The sequence below is a fragment of the Ambystoma mexicanum genome, chromosome 3p (assembly GCF_040938575.1).
Source record: "Ambystoma mexicanum isolate Mex_15411 chromosome 3p, UKY_AmexF1_1, whole genome shotgun sequence".
Lineage (NCBI taxonomy): Eukaryota > Metazoa > Chordata > Amphibia > Caudata > Ambystomatidae > Ambystoma > Ambystoma mexicanum.
The window spans coordinates 531,882,732-531,907,963 of record NC_090925.1 but is presented as its reverse complement, the minus strand read 5'-3'; the positions used below and the strand labels follow the sequence as shown (position 1 = coordinate 531,907,963).

The following is a 25,232-nucleotide window of genomic DNA, read 5'->3' as shown; positions in this document are numbered from 1 at the left end:
AGTATCGACTATATATACGTGTCAAGAGATCTATGGGAGGTAATGGGGAACTCATATATTCCCCCGATTTCATGGTCGGACCTTGACATGCTGTCTTTAGATGTAAAATGGAAGGGTCTATGCCCCGTAGCTCAAAAGGGCGATACAATGACACTTATGGAAAGTTCCGATCTTTAAAGAGAAGGTAGAAAAGTAAATTAAACAATTCTTTGACACTAATGATACAGGTGAGGTGAGAAGGACTATAGCATGGGACACGGCCAAGGCCACATGGAGAGGTATCCTCATTAGGGAGGAAGCCCGCAAAAAAAGAGAACGCACACTAATGGAGAATAGGCTCAGTGGAAAAACAGTGTCTGCAGAGACGCATGCCTAATCCTCCCCCAAGGACAGACAAGAGTGTCTCCTAGAGAATACTAAAGATACTTTAGGAGGGTCGGATCGTCTGGAACTTGCAGATCCTCGAGCAGAAATTCTATGAAAAGGGGGATAAGGCTGACGCCTTCCTGGCAGCACCATTACACAGACAGCGAGCTGAGAGATAGGTGACGCAGGTGGGGGCGGTGGAGGGTACAAACACAAGCACCCCGGGAGGAATTCGGGAATCCTTTGCCTCATTCTATGAAACTCTATATAACAGTGAGAGTACAGCACCCGCAGGCGCCATTGCTCAATACCTAACAGAATCACACCTCCCATCTCTGTCCAAGGCAGAAGCCAGGGCCCTGGAAGCCCGGATCACAGGGGATGAAATAAAAACAGCCATCAGCCGCCTTAAGCTGGGCAAAAGTGCCAGGCGACGGTGGTTTCACCCCAGGGTTTTATAAGACGTTCTCGACAACTGTAACCCCCTTTCTGACGGCACTCTTTAACGACATCATGGAGAATGGAGGAGCACCCAACACCTTCGCCCATGCTCTCCTCATGGTGATACCCAAGGAAGGCAGAGACCCCAAATGCTGTGGGTCTTACCAGCCAATATCACTCCTGAACATCGACGCAAAAATATACGCTAAAGTCATAGTGGCCAGGCTCAAGTACCACTTGCCCAAATGAGTCCACCCTGATCAGGTGGGGTTTGTAATGGAACGCCAGGGGGCAGTCACCATGAGGAAGAGACTCCACCTAATAAATGAGACCCAAGGGTTGCAAGGAGCCCCACCCTCCTCTCCATAGATGCAGAGAAGGCATTCGAAAGGGTGGCATGGGACTTCCTAGATGGGGTGCTTGTGAAGACAGGTCTAGGACCAAGAATCTTGCGGGGTATTAGATCAATGTACTCCTCCCCAAAAACCTCTGTAATAGTTAATGGAGGCCAGTCCAGATGGTTTAATTTAAAGAGAGGGACTAGACAGGGATGCCCCTGTCCGTGTTACTATTCTTTCTATCACTAGAACCACTTGCCCAAAGACTAAGACTAGATCAGCTGGGGGAGGGAATTACGGTCGGGATCGAAATATATCAGCTGGGGCTATACGCAGATGACATGCTGCTCAACGTAATACACCCGCTGACCTCTATTCCAGCTGCAATCGAAGTGATAGAGACATATGGTCAACTAGCAGGGCTCAAGATAAACATTGGAAAGTTGGTCCTCTTTCCCATAGACAAAAACAGAGATATAGACGCTATACGATTAAATCCGCTTGGTATGAAGGTCAGTCTACACACATTACGATATTTAGGCATCAATCTTACCAGAGACCTTACAGGGTTATACAAGGCCAACTCCCGAACCTAATGGTTGACATAGAGAGAGACCTTGAAAGGTGGAACCGGCTCACGATTTCTTGGTTGGGGCAACTTAACGCCATCAAAATGGTAATACTACCCAAAATCCTATACCTCTTCCAAATGCTCCCCATTCAGATAAATGACGACTATTTCAGAAACACCAAAACCTCTCTGACATGTTTCTTATGGCAAGGTAAAAAACCCAGGGTCACAGACAGACTTCTCCATCTACGCAAAGATTATGGAGGGGTGGGTCTACCAGACGTATACTCAAACTATAGAGTTCCGCAACTGAGGGTTCTGATCCCACATCTCAGTTTACGGAAAGACTTACAATGGGAGGGTCTTGATAACTTCCACCTCCTTCCTCAAAAGAATACACGATCACCCTATACTAGGAACCCAATGGAGTATTTAGCAGCAGGGCAGGCGCATGAATGTTGTCACGACTTGGCCCTCATCGCTGGACCATCTGTGGGTACCAGGAATCCAAGACGCCATCCCGGACCCTGCGAGATATCAAGCTTGGTACAAAGCCGTGCTAGAGAGGGCAGATCAGTTATGGAAGGCGGTTCCTTTCTAACCATACAGGAACTTGAGGAAGCGTTGGGGCTTAGACCACTCCCAATATTCCTATACTTTCAATTTAAGGGGGTCATGACCAGAGAAATCTGGAAGGACAAACTGCAAAAAGTGCTCACGCCCTTTGAGAAAGTACTAGACACTGGCAGCGGCAGTAGGGGGTTAATAGGCACACTCTATAGAGCTCTAATAGAAACAAAGCAATCCCCATCTGCTCATTTGAGGGAGACATGGGAGGGAGACTTGGGGAGAGAAATATCTCTGTACACTTGGCTCCACATATGTAGAAGAACTTCACAAACATTGATTGCTTCTCAGTACAAACTTCATGGCATAAACTTTACAGATGGCAATATGACCCGGTTAGGTTGGCTAAAATGTACCAAGGAGCGAGTCCCCTCTGTTGGCACAGTTGTAGGATGAAAGCCCACTACTGGCATATGTGGTGGGGATGTACGGCTGTCCAATCATATGGGGATGAGGTCCTTAGTTGGATTAAAGACCTAGATGGAGTGATGAGGCAAAAAGCACCAATGCTAATATTGTTTGGCTTAGTTGAGCAGGATAACAAACTTTCCAAATTGGCAAAGATGGCATAGGGCTTGCTCCTTGCCACCAGGGCCGGTCTCAACATGTTCTGGAAAAGAACGTTTCTCCAGAAAGCTGAATGGGTAAACATAGCTCGAAACCTATACTGCATGGACCGCCTAACTGCAGACATCCACAGAGACTAAGGCTCCACTGAAACAGAATGGGCTGACTTTTGTGCACGTTATGAACAATGAGATACTACATGTAGTAGCATTTGACTACAACTCACTGTAAACTGCGATTGTCCACCCATGTTGATGCATGCGCTGAAAAAGAAGTGGTTTCTTCTGAATATGGTAAAGGTACCTTGTGTAATGCTAATAAAAATGTTATCGATTGCCTGAGTTTGAGGTGAAATGTGGCAGGGGGGTGATGGAGGGAGGTGGGAGGGATAAAGATATAGGTAGAAATACACTTGAGAAACTGGTTTGGTCACTTTTCTGACATCCTATTGTATGTTCACATGATAAACCATTTGTTCCCTGTGTACTATGTGACTGAAAACTCAATAAAAACCACACAAACAAAAGAAAGTGTAATTGCCTGGCTAATGACACATTTGGAACAAAAAAACAATGTTGGTATGGAGCCATTCCAGCTGTCAATGTCACATGTTGTAAAAATGAAACATATATAAAATGTCCTCTAGGCGTGATCCTCATTGTTGCATCTGATTTCTGGAATGGGTTGGATTTCAATGATTGTGTTTGCGTTGGCGCTTGACTGTGCGTATTACTATAATAGGTCATCTTTGAAAAACATGAATCCATTTTCCGATAGCCTGGCCACCAAATAGACCCCATCGAGGAATGGTTTAAGCAATGCCTGAGAGACTCAGTAATTAAAAGTGAATATGTTGCCATATCATGGGCTAGTGATCTTACTTATCAACAGAGTTGTTCGCTGTTGCTAATGTTATCTGAAGTGCATGGAATCTAAGTAAATAGTTCAGGGGGGATCCCAGGCTGCTCAATGGTAATGAAAGTTAGTGAATGCTTCTGTGAACATAGAAATGAGATGGCAAAATCTCTCTCCCAGTGATTTCATTGTATAATGTTACTGTACAAATTGTTTTCGTAAATTCCAAGAGACATTTGTCAATTGTGTTCAGGTTACAATCATGGAATTGTTGATCATCCATTGTATATGCATTTTGTTATTAGAAGACACTTTCTGCTATGCAAAGAAAGAAACAGCTTGATTGAGAGGACACGCTTCATGTTAAGCATGTAGCTAATACTATGCATGCAGCATGATGTTTTAGTCTCTGTTGGAAATTCAAGAATCTTGTCAATTAAAACCCCTAAAATGACTCCTACAGAGAAAGAGAAAAAGCAACATCGTGATGGACCTGGGGTGTTATAACATCAATTAACTCAAATAACATGGATCAACAAAGTCTCTCCTTGCACCATTGGAGATTAATGGGCACAATGTGTAAATCACTCGCTCACCTGGCAATAGCACCACTCTTGACACACAATTTCATGTTCATTCCCAGAAAACTGGATTCCTTGATCATTAAGAACGTATTCATTCCTTTCAGATTCGCCAGGCATATACACCTCATCACCTAATTAAGGAGAAATTGAGCAGAACATCAACATCCCTAAAACAAATTGAAATGGAATGCTTATCTTTCTCTTTGTTCTGTCTGGATAGAAACCAGCTATAGCCATTTAAAAAGAGTACAGTGTGGAGTTGGATTTTTATTTCAATCATAATATAAATCAATTAAATTGAAATGTATGCATTTGATTGATAGCATTTTGTATATTTAATATGTTGCCACCCAAATAATTCACATGTGTAATAATTGGAACACCCACAAACAGTTTAATGCTGAATTGCCAGGGCTGGTGATGAGATAACACTAAATATCTAAAAAATATAATATATTTCCAACACATAGGCAAGCTTGAATCTGACCTACTGAGTGATGTGGAATACACTCACATTGCCCATTCTCTAGCCTTCCCTGAGCCGAGCTAATTAAAAAAAAAAGGTATGTTAAAAAAAACATGCCTAAATGGCCCCTCCACGTCATTTGTGGTAAAAAGAAAGTAGAGCATTCGGCAAAAAGAAATTTGAGCAAAATTCCATTCAGCAAAAAAATAGCAAACATTCAAAAATCTGTAAAAAGTGGTAATTAAAGCTTAAAAATGTCCAACACACAAGGGCATAAACAAACTTACCCTATTGCCAAACATTACGGTGTCAGTGCTAACGATCTAAGAATGCTTATCATTTTTGGGTCTAAAACACATGAAGGCTCATCTATGAGGTGGAGATCGAATACTTGCTCTCAAATGGATGGAACCCTGGTACATCGTTGATCTCAACACCAATCAACACCATTCATTTTCAACACCAAAGCCCCAAGTGGCCATAATATAGAGGAATAACTGCATGCATAAAAAGGTTGACATCTGATACTAAACATTCATATTAGTATAGTACCTATTTGCTGTAGGTCTAAGCGTATGTTTTAAAAACCTAGAACTGTCATTTCACAATTTAAATAGTGCTACATTTGGATCAGCTACCGATTTAATTAATTTGGCATGTTGTATATCAGCTTTCAAAAAATTGCACATACCGTGTATGTGTAAACATTCTACTTTGATCTGACATTTATCATAAGTTAAAATCAAATGATTTAAATATTGTCCAAAATGAGAATAAGATATGTAGGCAGATGCTGTTTCTGCATGTATGAGGATTATAAGAATATTTTTCCAAATGTAAAATGTTGCCCAATTCATTAAATTACATACTATATTATTTGTTTTTGATCTGTTATTTAGGCAACCAGGTTCCTCCTTTTTTCTTTTTTTTTAATCATGGTATGACATTAATGAGGTTTTCAAATACAGAATTAAATATTATTTTCCATAAAACAAAAATATAAAAATTAGAAAAATGTAGAAGTACTTCGTTGGGCAATGCAATGCTTGTGTTTGGCAACTAAATTTGTAACATTTAAAGAAGTCCTGATCAGAGGATTAGATCTTATAACATAAGCACAAATAAGAATATGCAAAATATGTACAAGCACTCTGTGACGTGCGAAATTCAACATTGTATCATGTTTTTAAGGTATCCATTGATTTTAGCGTGATAACTTTGGTCGAGGTATGTTACAGCAAAACATTTTCAACAACAAAATACCGATTTATTTAAAAAAATTCTATATATGGGAGGGGGTAAGGGATTAAAACGGGTGAGGAGTGGGTTGGAGGGTAAATAGTGGGGAAAGGAGGAGCTTGTGGGGGAAATCATTTCAGTATTTGTTTCAGTCAAAGTGTTTCATTGAAAAATACCTTGACCAAAAATGTTTTGCTAAAATCACATAGAACCACTTTTAATTCTTTCAATGTAATACCATGTTTTACGATTCCTTGGAGTCCTGGAGTACTATCCCAATGGCATGTGAGTGCAGCTTTTCTGAGCAAATATATATATATATTCACTGAAACCCCTTGAAATTCAGCGGATGTGGGAAGTTATGACCAGCTTCACTCAGCGTGCTCCCGTTGATGCCCCTTATAATGCCATGTCCCCCATAATGCCATTTTGTGTGTCATTGTGAATCCCTTCTCTTATAATATTTATGTGCTCATCGACTTTGCAACAGGAACAGGCCATGTTAAGCTAGTAATGACTACCCATATCCAATGAATTTCAAGGGTTTTGTTGCTTTCAATCTGCGCAATTTAAGTGCACCTTATCTAAGGTTTTTTTCATGGAATTTCAAGGGATTTGTTATACCATTGTTTTTTCTACCAGCCTTCGTCGATGGGCTAGGTCCACCAAATATGTTTCTTTTGGACCCACTAGGTGGCCATGTCTTTCGGGCCCACTAGCCAGGGCCGTGCACTACCTTTCTCTCTCGCTGACTAACCATGGACTTCACTCATGACTATTAGCACCGGCCTTTGGCCGTGGAAGCTTTACATGTTGCCCCATAGCTTTCTTCTGATCCCACTAGCCAAGGCCTTCAGCCGTGGCCAATCTACATATTGCTTCAATATGTTTCCTAAATGGGCCTACTAGCTAGTGGGCCCGGCCTTCGCCTGTGACCACACCACTAGGAGGTTTCTTTTGGGCACACTAGCCAAGCATTAGGCCATGGCCCCTTGACATGTTGCCCCGATAGGTTTCGTTGGAGCCCACTATCCATTGCCTTCGGCTGTGTCCACTTTCCATATTGCACCATTTGGTTCACGAAAGTAATCCACTAGCCGTAGCCTTTGGTAACACCCATTATCCCCACGTCACTGTAAAATACCCCTTTTTCTGTCCTTAATCTTTTTTGTAACTCTCTCTTAAAAAAAAAAAGATCAATGTACTACAGATAACCAAGGTTATCCGTAAACACACACAAATAATCATGGTTATCGTAAAAACGCATGCAAATTCCAAAATCGCCTTCCCTCCCAGATACAAGCTCTGAATTTGGTTCCCAGCACCATCAAACTCCCCAATTTCATATAGTGTCTTCTTTCCCCCTCCCCACCTCTAGCTGTCTTCTATTTCATCTTTTTTCTTCCTCCAAATGGCATTTTTTCCACTTTTCAACTACCCCTGGTTATACCCATTATAACCGTGGTTAGCACTTGCATGGAGCACAAATAAAAAGGCTTTTTCATTTCCCCTTTCTCCATCCAATATTGTAATACCTACTGGATGGAATAACCCCAGAACCCACCCGGAAATTGAGACAATGTGCCTCATTCCAGGTTGGGCGGTAAGGGATACCGGGCACCGGTAAGGAGACCAGTGCCGGTAATCCCTTACCACCCAATTCCAAGGTCCCTCGGCGGGGAACATAAAGGACGTGTGGTTGGACCACATGTTCTTTACGGGACCCTTTAAGGGACCTTGGAGCTAAAAACAGGCCCGCAATTAGCGGGCCCGTTATTAGCGCCTTCCCCCTTCCCATTGAGCCCTATGGGGGCTCAAATGGGGATGGGGAATGGCTTTTGGAATGGGGATTTACCGGGTCCGCCTAGGGCGGAATGTCCCGGTAAGGCCCCCCTCCACTAGACCGGACCCGGACAGGATTTTGGAGGCAGCAATGGCGCTAATAGTGCCATGGCTACCTCCAAAGTCGAATGAGGCCCACTGTTTTGTGCCCAAGTTGTTTTGTACCTAGTCAAATTCTGTTCATTGATTTTTGCTGTGTGCTGCACAGACATTTGGATTTTTTCTCTATGGGGAAATTAATAGGACTAGGCGGAAAACAGTGTGGATTTTTCTTTTTTTAACAAATCCTTCCAAAAAAAGTATATGGCTGGCTCTGAATGTTTTCGGCAAGTTGGGTGATGTTTCGTGCAGGGGGGGGCAAAGTTATAGGGGCGGTCCCAATGTTTTCTTTTTTTTTTTTTCAAAGACTGAATGGGGAAAAACTTTGCGCACGGCTAAAGGCCGAATGGCTGGACTGATTTTTTACCAAATTTGTGGCAGAAGCAGGGGCTTGGGCCAGAAAGCGTACTTTTGTGTGTTTTGTGGAAATCTGGCTGGTAATAGTTTTGCAAAACAGTGAAATGTACGTCGCAAAAAATGTGTGATATCTGGGTCTGCTCCACTGACCCTTTTCCCTGTTTGCACTGCAGACCGAAGTGTCATTGGCCTGTGGTACGCTGTGTTGTTCCCAAACAGTGGACGCGGCTGGTGATTGGCTGGAGGGAAGTGTGCTTTGCGTGAAAGGTTTTGGGAAACGCTACCATGGTGTATCGGAGGACACTGTTGCGGTGTGTGTGGCAAGGGTCTACGCTACTGTGTGCATGCCTGGGCCTTTTGTACGTAGCAGTGTGTGTACTAAAATATCTGGCTCGGCTCCGCCGTCCTACTTTCCTGTTCGCAGCGCGGTCAAAACTTTGATTGCACTGCATTGTGTGGTGATGGGATGTATGAAAACTGTTCCATGCTGGCAGTATGTTGTATCAGAGGACAATGCGGCGGCAAAAGGATCTGAAGAACATAGTGTATGGCATCTGATGGTGGTAGGAAGGGATGGAAAGGGTGTGGAAGTGTAAAGAGCATCACATCATATATATCATTACACAAGAAGACGGTGGTCTGACAGCGCTCTCCGTGCATGCTCTGCCAATGCGCGGAAACCTCAACAGCCAACTATCTTGTTATGGCATGCAAGCTACAGTGACAATGTCTTTCTTTCATGAGTGGTGGCAGGCACATTTGCAGAAGGGGAGTGTATTCCACGACACACGAGGATGTAAACATAGGGTGTACTATGGTGTACTGTGTGAGGTAAGTCTGTAGCCCCTTGCATGAAAGCTGCAGCCATAGCACGGTAAATGATGTCCACTGGTTGAAAAGGTATGTTGAAAGTAGCTGCCACATTTCTTCTTATTGTGTGCTATTTGGCTGTAGTGTGCACATTGTTGCTTTTATGTGTGTGGTGATTGGTAGAACAACCAACAGTTGTCGGTGTATGGGTGGAGATGGTGCAGTGACCAGTTGTGCAGTGTGTCCACTGGGGGTATTAACGGAATAGTATACATATGGAAGGGCTCCCGGTGAAAATGGTTCTTGTATGTGCTTGCGTAGTGTCCATTGCACAGATTAGTAAGTGTTGCTGTGCAGTATGCACCATTGTTTCTATGCACGTACTAGAGTGGTGGGAGCAGGCTGAATGGTGTGATGATTGTCTTGTTTGGTTGGCATGCTAATAATGTGTTCTGATTCCAAGTGGGCAGCCGTGCCACACACAGTGGTCACACAGTGGTATGTTTGTGTTTTACAGTAAGTGGAACACGTGTCCTTGCGTCCCTGGTTTATGGTGTGGCGGATGTGTAGAAGTGCTAGTGCATATGTTGCCCTTGTGATTTCTGGCACATGAGTACCTGGTCGCCTGCATGGCTCTGTTATGTTGTGGGGAGTGTGGCGTAGGCCTAGACTACTGGGTACATGGCCATGCACCCAACAGCCTAGGCCTTCATCACAGCCTCCACGATATAATGCAGCAATGTAGTTGTTACTGTGCATGCATTTGGAGTTGGTGAGTAGCACACATTAGTTGCAGAGGATATTGTGCACTTGGTGGAACAGCAGAAGTGAGCTGTTATGCGCACATTACCATATGGTGTAAATCATCATTGCCCCTGTTGCACAATAGGGAGCCACATGTCACCATCTGCGTTTGCTATAGGTAGGCCCTTATAAGACCCTTGCTTGAGGAAGTGTTTTACCACATTGTGCCATGAAAGGAAGTAATCAGAATCAGAAAGTTGCAATATGCACACTGTACACAGCCACTCACATACTGGTAGGCATACACAACGCAATGTAACTGAGCGATGTAGGTACAGATGTGACCTGGGTGAAAATTGGCAGGCGCATTTGCAGATGGGGCCTACATTACACATGACATGAGAAGTAAAACATAGGTTGCACTAGGGTGTGCAGTGTGTGGTGAGTCTCGGTGGTCAGTGATGGTAGAGCAATGGCAGAAGGGGAGAACAATGGAGCACACAGGAAACTTGCAACGTACACTGCAGTACGGTGTGGTGCGTGTGCTAAGCCTGTAGGCCCTTAAATGAATGAGTGGCTACATTGCACTGTCAAAAAAGTGCTGTTGGGTAGAGTAGGTTTTACAATGTTGCCTCACCTGCATAAGTTTGTTATGTTGAGCTGGGTGTGGCCAAGGGCTACACTGTTGGATGTATGGCAAAAAGCTTGTAACCCATAGGCCAGTTACCGAAAAGGCTAGGCCTGATCAATAGCACGCCACCATAACGCAGACATGCACTTTTAAGTATGCATGTCTCCGATGGTGGTGACGTTAAAAAAATGGCTCTGCAGGACCTTGTAGATGTGGTTGAACAGTACAAGTGAGCTGATATGCATCCGGTACCATATGGTACCCATTATGCCAGCACCTTGGACATTAGGCAACCACGTGGCGCTACTTGTGGTTCACATGAATTGCCCTTTGTACCACCCATCATATGTTACGTTTCTGGATTGTGGTATGTGGGAAATGTTCTCTTTCATGAGGCCATTATGTTGTGCTGGGTGTAGGTAAGACCTAGAGTATTGGCTACATGGCCAAGGGTCATAGGCCGTTGGTTATGTACCCAAGAGCCTATCCCTTGATGACAGCCAACATACCATACTGCCGCCACGTACATTTGCCTCTGTTTCTGTCTGAGGATGGTGACCTTTGAATAATGGGTGCAAAGAGCATTTTACACTCGGTGCAACAACCAAAGTGAGGTGCTATGCGTTTGCAAACACATGGCGTAGGTAATTGCACGTGTTGTACACTAGGCTGTAAATTAGGCACAGCCAGAGGTCAGGAGCTGTATTATAAACTGCAGCATGTGTGCCTCTATGTGCAGTGCTGGGATGTTCAGCACTGACTATGACAGCATAAAAGAGCAAGATTTGCAGTGGGTCCAAGGAAATTGAATTTTTTTGTCCTCCATTGGCAATGCTGTTTTGTTTGCCACTCTGCACGCAGCATTGCATACAATCCTGTAGAAGAGCAGTGTTGACGTTAAGTACGTACAAGTGTGAGGAGGAGAAGGGAACAGAAACAAATCGAAAGACATAAAAAACAAAAAATGAAAAAATGTGTACGCAAGCAAGTACATAACCAAAACAGGACAAAAAACCACAACCAAAACCTTTTCTTTTCTGAGACAGTACGACAGACCTAACTCCTTATCCTGTTTTAAATGTATCGCCCTAAACCCACCCCCCATCTCCCCTCCCTCCCTACCACAAAAGGTCAGCGGTTTACGCTGTACATTACGCTTCCACGTGCCACATCCAGCAATTTCTTTGGATGGGAGCCATGGAAAGGAAACTGTGGCGCGAAAGACATTAAAGTTGGTGGGTTAGGTGTGTACTCAAACATTGTACCAGAAGGTTTCTTTATACAAAGAAGTGCAGAAGGCTATGGTGGAAGTGAGCAATGTAAGGAGCAGGCAGCCTGGGTGTATGCATCAATTGAATGTATTTCTTTGGAGTTAGTAACATGGAAGGTGTGCTGCCTGTGCTCAATATTTTGTGAAAAGTGTGCACTAAGTGGGGTAGTGCGTAAAACAAAAAAAAAACTTTGCACTGTAGACGGTAAGTCGCAGGCATCCTACTGTTGTGCATGCATTGTGTGTATGATATCATATGATATGTGATTGTATTCTATGTCATTCGTAATGCGCATACACACACGTCTAGCAAAGTACAACGAGGTAACAGAAAACAAACAGAGGGGAGACAGAGACAATGAACGTACTAGGCCAGGTGTGACTTAGATCGCCCAAGTGCATGGGTGGAGGGACGGGAAGGTACAGTATATGGGAAGAAGAACAATTGACAATAAGTAGCAATATGGGCCAATTGTGCGAAGTGTGCCGATAAGTGCACACACAAGGTGGTGGATGCACCGTTAGGCATACAGGAAACGGTCCTCAAATGCAGGGTTTGCTAGAAAGCCAGTGTTGGGGTTTGCCTGGCTGCGGGAGGTGACATGAGTCTGACATCACAGAGTCGTCAGGTAAGTAGGGCAGATTAAGTGTACGTCATGCAGTTAGCTGGGGAGATGAGCAGAAACAGCAGACACAAAAAGGTGCTTCCGGAACCAGTGATGGTTCCCCTCTAGTGTCAAGGAGGCATGGAGCATGTTGCGGAGAGAGGCCTCAGGTGAAAAAGCACATCTACCAACAACTGTTTTTTTGCAGAAGCGCGTGACCCTGAGGGAGTTGGAGACAGATGAGGGAAGAGCTTGTGTATGCATATATATATAGGGACTTACATTTGAAGGTATTGTGGTCCCAGGGGCCGGAAGGCCTTCTGCATAATGCAGAGTTTACTCCTCGCAGCCAATGGGAGCTGTTGGCGACATTTCAGTGCAGGAGAGATACCATACCAAGTCGCTCACTCGTCTTCTGGATGTGTTGCAGAGGGCGGAGAGTAGAAGGGGCAGATTTAAATAGAGCCTGCTGCAATAGTGCGGTCTACACAAAAGTATAGCTGTGCAGACAATGATCTTTTGGAAGTTGCTTTCCCTTGGTACGATACATTCAATGCTGCTATTCATGCCATTTTTGTACAGTTTATGTAGGAGGTGGGTCAGTGGGGAAAACATTTTGTAGCATAGTCGGAAGCAAAGCAGGGAGATCCTGTGTCGATCTTACACTGTATGATATGGTTGAATGAGAACGTTGCAAGCACATATCACTAATGTGTCATTTCATGGTAGTGGATGGGAAAAACCCATTATGATTTTAAAGACCGTAATGGCCGCTAAGTGGCAGATACTGTGCCCAGAGGCACTTATAGCACAGTAATATGCATACTGCAGAAACATTTCTCGTAGCTTAAATTTGTGGTAGTAAGTGTGCAAGTGGATGAATGTGGATGCACCATTTTGCAATCTATTACTGCAATTTGTACTGGACGTGCTGACAAGTGACAGTAAAGTAGCGGGCTGATTTTCTAACGGTATACCTATGAAGTCTTGTGCAGCACAGACACTGTTAGATGGTAACGTCTTGGATGGCATTGGTCGAATTGTGTGTGCGCATTTACCCGTAGCCAGTGAGGTGGTTCTGGACAAAAGGTAGTGGAAAAGGAAGAAGGACTGCTACTGCTTTCCTGGGGTGCGGCCCTCGCCGTACTTTGGGAACCGCACGTGCCACATTATGTGCTTTTTACGTGGTTGTCCAATGAACATCGGACTTTCGGGATTATCCAATCAGGTACTGTGGGTCTGGTTCACAGGTAGGGGCATTGAAAGTGCTGTACATTATTCTCTGCAAAGTGAGGCTCGCTGACATGGCGAAACCCATTGTGTTGCCTATAGGTGATGCCTTTCTACTAGATCTCCACAAGTATGCCCTGGAAAGAAACTTTGATGTCAAATTCCGGTTGGAAGGAGTGGTTGCATTGTCTACGACCGCATGAAGAAGCCTTTTTAAATCAAGAGTTAAGGTTCATCTAAAAAAAAAAATCAGAGAATAACAAAGTTTAGGTACACACACTCATTGTATACCAGTACGAATTGAAACATAAAACTCCAATGTTAACACTCCACTTCAGTATTAGACAGGATAGATCAATACCATTGTTGAAGTGACTGTTAACGTTGGATTTTTCGTGTTTTGCAGTGAATGTTTATATTTTTGAGTTAGGTGAGTAAATACCCAGTTCCCACTGCCCACAGACTTTGGCCATGGCTTCTGTCTATGTTGCAGCAATAGATTTAACAAAGCATGGGCCAAAGGCCATGGCCAATGCCCTGTCCCCTGCTTTCACTTCCATGGCATTATTCCTGCTGAAACATATTGCAGTCACCTGCATGCTTCCTTGTATTACTGTGGTAATCTTTCCCATGGTAATGCAGAATTTGATAATGGCTAAACACTTGAAATATTAAAATACTTCCCCATCTGTATTGCCAATTTCCATGTACCCACTTCTTTTCTGAACCCCCCACCCCTCGCCACTGTGAGCATCCTCCCTGATCCTCCCCATGTACCCATGTTCTCCCTCCGGGTCCTGTGACACATTCTTTTTCGAAACCCATCGTGTGCATTCACTCAGGAATCCGATGGGATTTCAGTGGTGAGACATGCGCCATCTGTCTCAAAACAGGCTCTGCTGCCCTCCCAGTGTATCCAACTATTCAGGTAGTGCTCTTGCATCCTGTCCATCTCAGCCCTCATGTAAAATCACCCATTTCCCTCCTCCAAATATTGTTCAAACCCTTTTCTTTTCCTGTGTCCCATGGGCTTATTGTATAGGAATAACTCGTATTGAGCAACAAAAAAAGGGGGCACATTTTTGTTTTTAAAAAGCCTCTTTTTGCAAAGCATGTAGCAAAGGAAACCCCTTGTAGAAAACATATGTCTAGCATGTATACAAATCGAAACTTAAATCAAATTGAAAATGAACCAGTTTTTAATAGAACAAATTACTACATGCAATGTAATGAAGAGAAATAAAACATGAATCGTGAGGAGAATAAACCAAGACAGTTATATTGATAGTGGCAACCGGACTACCTTAGTCCACTTAAGTGTACATACGACCACGCATGCAATCAAAAGCCAAGAAATAGCCTTCCCATTTTACATTATTCACTGAAATAACAATAAATGTCCAACTCTTTCAACAGTGGAATAACTAGCACTCACAACAAGAGTTATTCAAAGACCCACAATAAAGGTACAAATACAAATCCTTACAAAAGACCATGAGGCTGGTGCACCCGTAATGAGGGGGGCCAGTACGGGACCGGCACCGTTCATTACGGGATGCCTGATTACGAGGTCCCCTTCCGGGGCCTGGAACAGATGTCTGTTAAAACCAGGCGTCCATTCCGGGTCCCGCGAGGGGACCAAGGAGCTAATAACGGGCCCGTTATTAACGGGCCCGTTATTAGCTCCCTGCCCATTCCCATTGAGCCCTACGGGGGCTCAAATGGAAATGGGGATGAGTTTTTCCTCATTGGAGGAACCCGCTACTGGAACCCGGTATGGAGGCAGCCATGCCCTTGTTAAGGCCATGGCTGCCTCCAAACTCGTAATGAGGCCCCATATATTCGAAATACAAGAGGCAAATGCAAATCGTCGACTCAAGTAACTTGAGTTTAGGCTAATTGGTTTCCAAGACAGTCACTAAATTGTGGCCAGCCCTCCTCAGGACTGAAAAACTGTTTCTGTAGTGTGGTGCAATTTTAGATGGATGTATGTTGCATTCACCATTGTCTTGTCTAAAGTGAAAATATAATCATTGTTTACTGACATGCCAAAAGGTAGTATGTTGATAAAAACAGTCTACGACAAAGTGAAACAAAGAAAATTTGTTGGGTACCTGTGATTATTCAATCCTTCAATTCTGTACATTTTAAAAGCACGTGACCTCGAACGAGGGTCACTTTCAAAGACTCAATCTAGGGATTACATCTTCAGAGAGCAAATAACTGCTGGATTAACAAGCCTGTCAAGCATGCGTGAAACAGGGAAAGGACAAAGGAATTATTGTTTGTAGAATCTGCAGCCGATTTGTACAATTAAATAACTATACCACATGTTTCACGGAGCAGCAGCCTCAGTACAGCCATGAAAGCAAGCACTCACTCGCCTGCGGTGTCTGGTTGTTCCCAATCCCACATATCCTTAAAATCTTGCAACAACCGCGGATTTCTAATAACAGCAAGATAAGATCGTTGACAGCAAAATGCACCTGCATACAAGTTTCGTATATTGCGGTTTTATTTTTAAAGAAAGGCACCGGTCATGCCAAGGCTAGAAATGATACTGGCACTACCTTATGCTGACATGGTTTGCAAGAAGCACACGTGTCCATGCGAAAGACACCAGCACACGTGTGTTCCTCTGCGACCTCATGTAAATGTAGTCACTTATTAGCTCTATTGGTGCTGACCAAACAGTAGTCGGTTCTAGTGTATAATAAGGCCAAGGGCCTCATTCATGGGATATTTTGCACGGTTCAAAGAGGCTTTTCACTGGTGCAAAGAGACTTTGCACTGCCAACCAACACCCCGATTCATGGAACAGTGCAAAGTGTCTTTTTGCCATGCAAATTCACTTTGCACTGCAAAAATACACTTTGCACTGTTCCATGAATCAGGGTGAAGCAGTGCAAAGTGTCTTTTTGCCGTGCAAAGTGACTTTGAACGGCAAAAAAGACACTTTACACGATTCCATGGATCGGGGTGTTTGTTGGCAGCGCAAAGTCACTTTTCAGCAGTGCAAAGTCACTTTGCACCATGCAAAATATTCCATGAATCGGCCTTAAATCTCCATTCACCGGCCATGTTGGACAGATGGAGTCGAGTATCTCCCGTTCAAGTGAAGGCACATGGAGAAGCTGTGCAGGTGTTAAGGCAATACCCAAAGGATGTAAACTATTTGGATAACTAAAGTCAAGAGGACTTTTGTAAAAACCTTAAGAGGGCTGTATTTTTTTAAAGAGAAACACACACCTGTAGAAACGTGCAGAAAGGTAACTGGCAATTGTCAACTAGGTAATAAGACCGTCCAGCCTATCTGTTTGTTGAGCCCTGTGTTGTGTGTGTTCAAAAGCAAGATCCAGTGTTGTTCTAGCTTCAATAATCTGTTGGGTAGAGAGTAGTTGATGGAGTCCGGGATTAAGTTCTCTATGATAAACCACTTCAAGTCATTTTCAGTGTGGCCTAGTGTAGGCTTGATCCTAGAAATTTAACTAGAGGGGCCAGCATGATGCCCTTTTTTGATTTTAGACCAGTGGCATAACACAAAATGTGGGGGCCCTTCTGCGAGCCCTGCTGAGACACCCCCAACCCGGCAACAAATCGCGGGTTGTGCTACATTCTGGGCTGGACTAGATTATCACGCTTGCACAATACGCATGATCGTGCTGCTGAGGTGGTATGCTGCACACTGTACTAGGACAAAGATATAAATATGTGTTTTAATGCAATATACAGAACACTTTGAGAAACATTTGCTAAAAAGCCAGAGTGTTTGCAATTGTTTTGTAGGGTAACACCAATCCAATGCATGCAAGTCACCAACAGTGCACAGGAACATTAATGCTTTGCTATTAAAAATGCCATGCCACAATGAAAACATGTCCAACTGGCTGCACAATATAGACCGGTGTAGACACGTAGTAATATTACAGTAAGGCATGCCAGGCCACTTTTAGACATACCGAGACTGGTTGCACAAAAATGATAGCCTAAGTTATAACACTCATCAAGAAGAGAGCACACATTGAAGGCCGGGTCTCTGTGGCCTCTAACAACACGGCCAAACTCTATCTGCAAAGAACTGGTCAATCCTGTTGAGGTCTCCACCTCTCATGTCTAAGTAGGGCTCTGGCCTCTCACTTCCACGCTAAAACTCAGGACATCCTGTCCACTACCTCCTCTTCCTCTCCCTCTTCCTCTCTTGGCCCCCCTTTGGCCATCTCTACCTCTCCTTCTCCTTTCTCCTCTTTCTCTTTGACAACGCCTGATAAGGTTTCTAGACAAATCTGATCCATGAAAGTGTTGTCCAAACAGGTGCTCCCCTGCTCCTCCAGAACCATCAAGGACCATACTGACACCCTTGCTGCAGCCATGGCCGATTTCTGAAATCACTCTTTCACCACTGGAACGTTTCCCTCTCCCCTTAAGCACTCCCTTGTGCACCCACTCTTCAAGCAGACGTTTGCCGATCTCACCTGTCTGGCAAACCATCACCCCTTTCCTGGGGAAACTCTTGGAAAAACTGGCCATCTCCCAGCTTACTCTCCACATTGAATCTGTTGGTTGTCTCCATGACCATCAGTCTGGCTTCAGAGCTGCCAGAGGCACGGAAACTGCTCTCCTGAACACCCGTGAAGATCTGCTCTCTAACCTTGATTCCAGCATTCCTTCTGTCCTAATCCTCCTTGATCTTTCCTCTACTTTTGACACAATCAACCACGCCATCCTGATCAATCGACTACGTGAGGACCTGGGCATCACGGATCAGGCCCTGCAGTAGCTAACCTCCTTCCTCTTGGACTGCCCCTCCCAGGTCCAACTTGGTCCCTTTCTCTCTGCCACCTCTCTCTCTACCTGTGGCATTCACCAGGGCTCTATCCTCTTGGACTGCCCCTCCCAGGTCCAACTTGGTCCCTTTCTCTCTGCCACCTCTCTCTCTACCTGTGGCATTCACCAGGGCTTCAACCACTACTTGGCCCCTTTGGCCCACCTGATCTCTACTTTGTCCTATAACTTTCCTTGTTGTGCAGATGGCAGTGAGCTTTCCTTCAGGCTCCTCTCATCTCTCGCTCATTCATGACTGTCTATCCATGATTCAGGATTGGTGCGCCTCCAACAATATCTGCCTTAATGCCATTAAGATGGAGATCTTTCTCATTGGGACCCCTGCCCCTGCTTTCTCTCTCTAACTCTGGCTGCCCACCTTGGGCCTTCTCCCTTCGCCTTCCTGCTTCGACTCCACTCGCCCTTTCTCTCCTCGCATCTCGGAGATCGCCAAGAAGTCCCATTACCTACCAGCTGCTCCTCCTCAAAGTGACTCTTCCCTTTCTCACTTTCCCCCAGAAGCTCACTGTCTCCAGAGCTCTGTTTCTCTCTAGGCTGGACTACTGCAACAGCCTATTTCTCAAGCTGCCTTCCTCTGCTCTCCGCACTCTACAACTAATCTAGAACAGGACTGCAAGACTTATCCTTGGTCACAAGTTCAGGGATTGTATCTCTCCAGCCCTGAAATCTCTCCACTGGCTCCCGGCGGTTGCAAGAATCAAGTTCAAGACCCTTTGCATTGTCCACAAGGCTTTCTGGGGTCGGGCCCACACTACGTCCAACGCTCTCTTCCAAAATACCTTCTTTCTCGAGCCCTTCCCCCAGTTACCTCCAACTCTCTAAGGGCTAGATGCTTCTCCAGACAGAGAGTGGGGGTAGATATCTCTCCTCTGCAGATGCCTCTCTCTGGAATGGCCTCCCTGCCTTTCTCAAACTTTAGTGGACCGCCTAATGTTCCGGAAGCAGCTCAAAACGTTCCTCTTCTCCTTTGCTTTCGCTCTCCCCCTCCCGTGCTAACCTACCTGATCTACCTGTCTGCTGTACCAACTGGTTGCTTGGCTACCCTCAAAGTCTCACTGAGTCCAGGCTCTTTCTTGATCAGTCACCCTTGAACTGCCTCTGGCCTACCACGCACTTAGGGACTGTAACTGTAACCCTACAGTCCCTTGTTCTCCTTGCACTACCCAGAGCTGCACTGCCCTGGCTGCATTTACTCAGAGCATTACTGTTCTGTTTTCCCCTCCCTTCTAACTTGCACTTCCCCCTCCCTTTCTCCTTGCATTTCTTATTCTCGCACGTACTGAATGACACAAGGCCTAGTAAGATCATTTGTCTTGTCCTCCCTCTATCTTCCCTCCCTTGCTTGTCACTCCTAGAAACACTTCAGGTGTGTTATAATAGACTTATATCTTATCATTTTATCACAGATGCCCAAAAAAATATACAATGTCGCAGTAAGAAACGGCTAGACTGGCAGCACTCAAATACCAGTCTAGCCAGGTGATTACACTTAGCAGGACTGCTTTATCGGAAATGCGCAGTTAAAAAAAGTCATACCAAACTGAGGAATAACTAGACTGGCTGCACCAAAATGCCTCTCTAGCCACTAATACCGCATATCATGCCTGCTTAGCCTGGACATAGACGACCATTATGATTTATCGCACAATCCCGCCCCCACACATCCCCTCTCCCTCCCATGCCCTACCCCAACCTCCAAAATCTGCTCCTTGGCCCAGAATTACCTTCACATCTCTCTTCCTTGTCCCAGAGCTTACATTTAAGGCTCCCTTCCTCACAGGTAAGTACTGGGATGAGGAAGAGTGGGATTAGGAGTAATTAAGATACAGGTAACTAAGTCAGGCATTACCGCCATGTACCTCTACCTCATCCCAGTATTTGTGTATGAAGCATAGTGCCTCATACACAAGTACTGCCTCATACACAAGTACAGGGACAAGGAAGAATGGGCTAGGAGTAATGACGATTACCAATAAGTAATTAAGGCATTACACAGAAGTAGGGGCTTAATAATGTTGAGTTGACTGGGCTGCAGCACCCAAACCCAGAAATGTTGGTCTATGTTGACTCAACCTGGCTGATCTTTAGAGCAGTTGCCGGACAGAACAGGACACAGATGTTGAATGGCACCTTGGTTTCGCTGTTAACAAGGGCCCAACAATTACTAACGTAAAGCATTTCACTGTTAGTACCTGCATTCAAATGGCAAATTTTTTAGGCAATTTAAATTGTGATGTGGGTTTAGTACTTTCATGCCAAGGAAGTGATTGGAAGGGTAGAAAGAGAACAGGAGACCATTCATTATCACAGCAGTTTATAAGTGGGTGCTTTCACACTTAACTCTGTCCTTTAACTGCTTGTAACATTGAAGCTGCACTAGAATAGTCTCATTAAAATGCATAAAGAAGTTAGATGCCACCGGACAAATAAGGTTGCCCCTCCCCCACCACCTGTGAAGTTAGCGCCTCTCCCAACATTTGAAGGATCAGCACCCGAAATGTAGGTTTTGTTGCACCCATGAACACAATCACACACACCATTCACCATATACATGCATGCACACCCAGCCATCCATACATTTAAGTGTGCACTCTTTCACCATACAGGCACACCCAGGCAGCCATCCATACATTTAAGTGTGCACCTTTTCACCATACAGACACACACACCCAGGTACCCACCCATACATGTAAGTGTGCACCCTTTCACCATACACTCACACAGGCAACCACCTATACATTTAAGCATGCACCCCTTCATCATGCAGGCACACACAGACAGCCACCCATACATTTAAGTGTGCACCCCTTCATCATGCAGGCACACACACCCAGGTACCCACCCATACATGTAAGTGTGCACCCTTTCACCATACACTCACACAGGCAACCACCTATACATTTAAGTGTGCACCCCTTCATCATGCAGGCACACACAGACAGCCACCCATACATTTAAGTGTGCACCCCTTCATCATGCAGGCACACACAGACAGCCACCCATACATTTAAGTGTGCACCCCTTCATCATGCAGGCACACACAGACAGCCACCCATACATTTAAGTGTGCACCCTTTCACCGTAAACGCACACATGCACACCCAGTCACACAAACATTTGTATGCACCCTTTCACCATACACTCACACAGGCAGCCACCTACACATTTAAGTGTACACCCTTTCTCAATACACTCACACGTCATAGGGTTGAGGGTGCCCTATTACTTCAAAAAGAAATTGTTTATTTTTGAAATCACTCTGACTTCATAAAGAAATTATTTCCATTAAGGACTGAACCATAACGGAAATCATTTTGTTGTAATTAGTTGTGTTGTAATTAGTTGTATGGCTCGTGGGATAGAGGCATGGGCTCGTGAGGGGAATCTGATGTAGAACGTGCTGTGCGTGGTTGCGTGTGATGATTCGATCTTTGGCAGTTGGGAATTAATGTTACTGCCGGGTGGGGTGTTAACAGTGTCGTTGCGTACATTCTCTCCTAATGAGAGATGGCAATGTAACAAGGAATACATGTAGCATATATTACTTACCTGCGTGTCCAGTATCTATCACGGTGAGGTTACATCACATTTCTTTATGAAGGCAGAGTGACTTCAAAAATAAACTATTTCTTTTAAAGTCGTAGGGCTCCCCCACCCCGTGACATGGAGGCCTCCATCCTGGGGTCTTCCACGTCATGAGGTGGGGGGTCCCTGGACGTCACTCTGGCTTCATAAAGACATTAATAATGTCTTTATGAAGGCAGAGTGATTTCAAAAAGAAATTGAAAACAAAGGGGGCCCCTGTTACGCCCGTGTTTTAGACCGATGTTCTGCAGGTGTATTGAAGGTGCTTGTGGTCACAATATAGCATCGGTTGCATGGCCAAATTAATGCAGCTATAGTATTTTCGTTTGACAAGTGGTGTAGTTTTTTAAGGTCCAATGAAAATTTTTATGTGTGAATTCTGTTTTCTTAGAAGTGAATGTACACAACGTGCAGTGGCCACAAGGATGGTGTCCTTTGGGAATTGTCGCTTGACACCCAAAGGCTTGTATGATGGTCTGTGGCGTACCTTATGTTTCATGGACTGCTCTCACCAATTTGTCCTTGAGGTTATAACCTCTCTGCAGTGCAAACAGGAGGCAGTCTCTGCTATTGTGGATAGGTTGAGGGTTGTCCTGTATTTATGAACCAACTTTTTTAAGGCTGGGGTGAACCAGGAAAAGGTGGTAACTCATGCACAGACAGTCATTGCCTGGCTGTTTTTTCAAGTTAAAGAAAGAAGCCCTATCAATGTGTCATACCCTTTTCGCCGTTCTCTCCAACAGGCATAAAGGATACCCACTCTTCTGAAATGGTTTTGTAATGTCCTTTGCCTGTTTCTGATAGTTCTCTTTGTAGTACAGTTGCATAAAAGACACAAAAACTGACTGACAGGTAAATTGTCCATTAAATGTCTAGGGTGTTCACTAGAATATTGCAAAAGAGTGTTCCTAACAGTCGACTTTCTAGGCAGACTGGTAGATAGTGCATTACCTGTAGCGTAAATGGGCAAGTTTAAAAACAGAATCTGGTGTGCACTCCTATTCATTGTGAATTTTAGGTTGGGATTAGCCTATTGAGCTTTATGTCGAATTGCTTAAGGGTGTCATTGTCGCCCGCCCAGATGGGCAGAATGTCGTCAATATACCAAAACCAACTTTGGATGTTTTGGCTAAAGTGCTTTTGTTGGAAGATGTGTTTTTCTTCAACTGCTTCCATAAATAAATTGACTTTAGTAGGCGCGCATGACGCACCAATAGCTGTTCCTTTGACCTTCAGGAAATGTTTCTGCCCAAACATAAAGAAGTTTCTACTTAAAGTCAATCTGAGTACTCGTATCAAAAAGTCAGTTGGCACCATGTGTTGTCTTTCTATAGCATTAAGAAATATTTCAGCAATATCAAATGCCTCTTCTTGTGGTATATCTAAAGACTGGACTGGTGCTGTACTTCTGCTCACTATATAGTTGGGGTAGAGGCTCAGATCACCCCAGCCAAGGTTCTCTAATGGTAGTTATGGACGAGCAACCAAGGCTGAGACACAAAGGAGGTGATGCAGGCTGGTCTTAGATACAGTGAATACCCAAGTTCCCCACAATGGAATGTCCACACACTATGTTAGGTGATAACACAGTCCTTTTATTAAAGGATAAAACATCAAGTAGATAAACACACAGAAATAAGACTCAATGTGTACTAGAAATGTAAACAGGTAACTTAAGATATATATACAGTTCTATGTGGTACCACTGTTTCCTTTACATTCAATTGTAATGCACCAACTTCTTACAGTTATTCAAAAAGCATTTAAATTATTAGGCAAAGGTTAACTTCATAAAACATTACTGTAGATAGGCAGGTAATAATTAGACCATAGGCAGGATGCTTTCTATAGAATACAAATGCAATAGTGTGTGAGGATCCTCCCACCTTGGCAACCTGTAAGGAAAGGTTGTCACAGTACCTTGGGTGCCTTGGAATGAGAAGTGATGGATTTTCTCGGTTTCATTCGACAATGCCCCTCAATGATGGACCCCTTCTTCAAAGAAGGAGCCACTGGGATGTCAGAGTCAAGCAGAAGAAGGGAACCAAGCAGTGTTGGAAAGGCAGCAATTCAGATATGTCACTGAGCTCTCTTTTGTCAGTTTGCTACGCCGGCTGTGGATGTCCCATGAAGAGAAACTTGCTGTGGAACTCAACAAGGCTTGGCTGAAGAAGGTAAATCTTCTGGTGGTCATTGAGGACTTTTGGTGGTGACTGGTGCAGTGGAGGAAGTAGGTGTCACATTGCAGGATTTTGTGGTTTCGGTTCTTTGGTACAGCAGCCACAGCACAGACCCCAGGATGGCTTCTGATGACCTGCATATGGCCACTGGACTTGACTGCAGAGAGTCACCATGTTTGGTCACTTGGGACATCTTCTTTGTATTTTGGTGTCTGGAAACCCACCGGTGGACACTCCTCTGCAGGCAACGACCCTGGATCTTCTCTGGTGCAGGCAAGTTTATAGATGTTGTGGCAGAGGTGCACCTTGAAGATATATTTGTATGGTTGGAACTTTGGAAGCTCAGGGTGTTGGCCAGCACTATGCCAGGGTACCCCCCTCTTCTGGATGATACTCAGCAACTTGGCCTCCAGCAGTCACGAATACTCCGTGGATGCTGGGTGACAGAAATTGACTTCTTTGCTTCAGGATGTCCAGGCACTCTTCTTCTGGACCCACAACGATCCATTTTGGATAGCAGGCATAGAGGACTGGCTACCAGGACGCAGCAGTTGCGTGTTGTTTCCTCGTTACTAAAGGAAGAGGCATCTCTCCAGGTCCTCTATGGTTCAGCCCTTGAGTCAGCACAGCAGCCTTTGTATTGCTTGAAGAGTTGCAGCCTCAGACTTCTTCCTCCAGCTGGGCCCAGGATACAGGTTTAAGATGACTTCAGTTTCTGCTTCAGGTTTCTTGTTTAAGCTTCTCACAAGGAAGTGAGTGTGAGGTCCTTTGTTATCCAAAACACTCCCTATTCACTCAGGCTGAGCCAGGTTCAGCCAGCCAATCATACACACGTGCATTCATGCAGGCAGCACCCAATCTGCTCACAGGCATTCAGGCCATTCACCACAACCAGCATTCACAACCCAGGATGTGGATTGAGGGCAACTCCCCAGCCTTTCAGAGCACTACACTGCATTCATTCCAGTTTCAGTCGGGGCTGG

General features: G+C 44.6%; 1 protein-coding gene across 1 annotated transcript in view; it reads right to left on the bottom strand.

Annotated features, from left to right (window-relative positions):
- The window catches only part of LOC138580592 (protein-glutamine gamma-glutamyltransferase 6-like), a 230,065-nt gene that overhangs the window by 91,907 nt on the left and 112,926 nt on the right, over positions 1–25,232 (bottom strand). Inside the window, exon 4 of the mRNA XM_069651255.1 lies at positions 4,362–4,480. Within this exon, the coding sequence (XP_069507356.1) occupies positions 4,362–4,480 (119 nt within the window). The remainder of the gene's footprint in view (positions 1–4,361; positions 4,481–25,232) is intronic.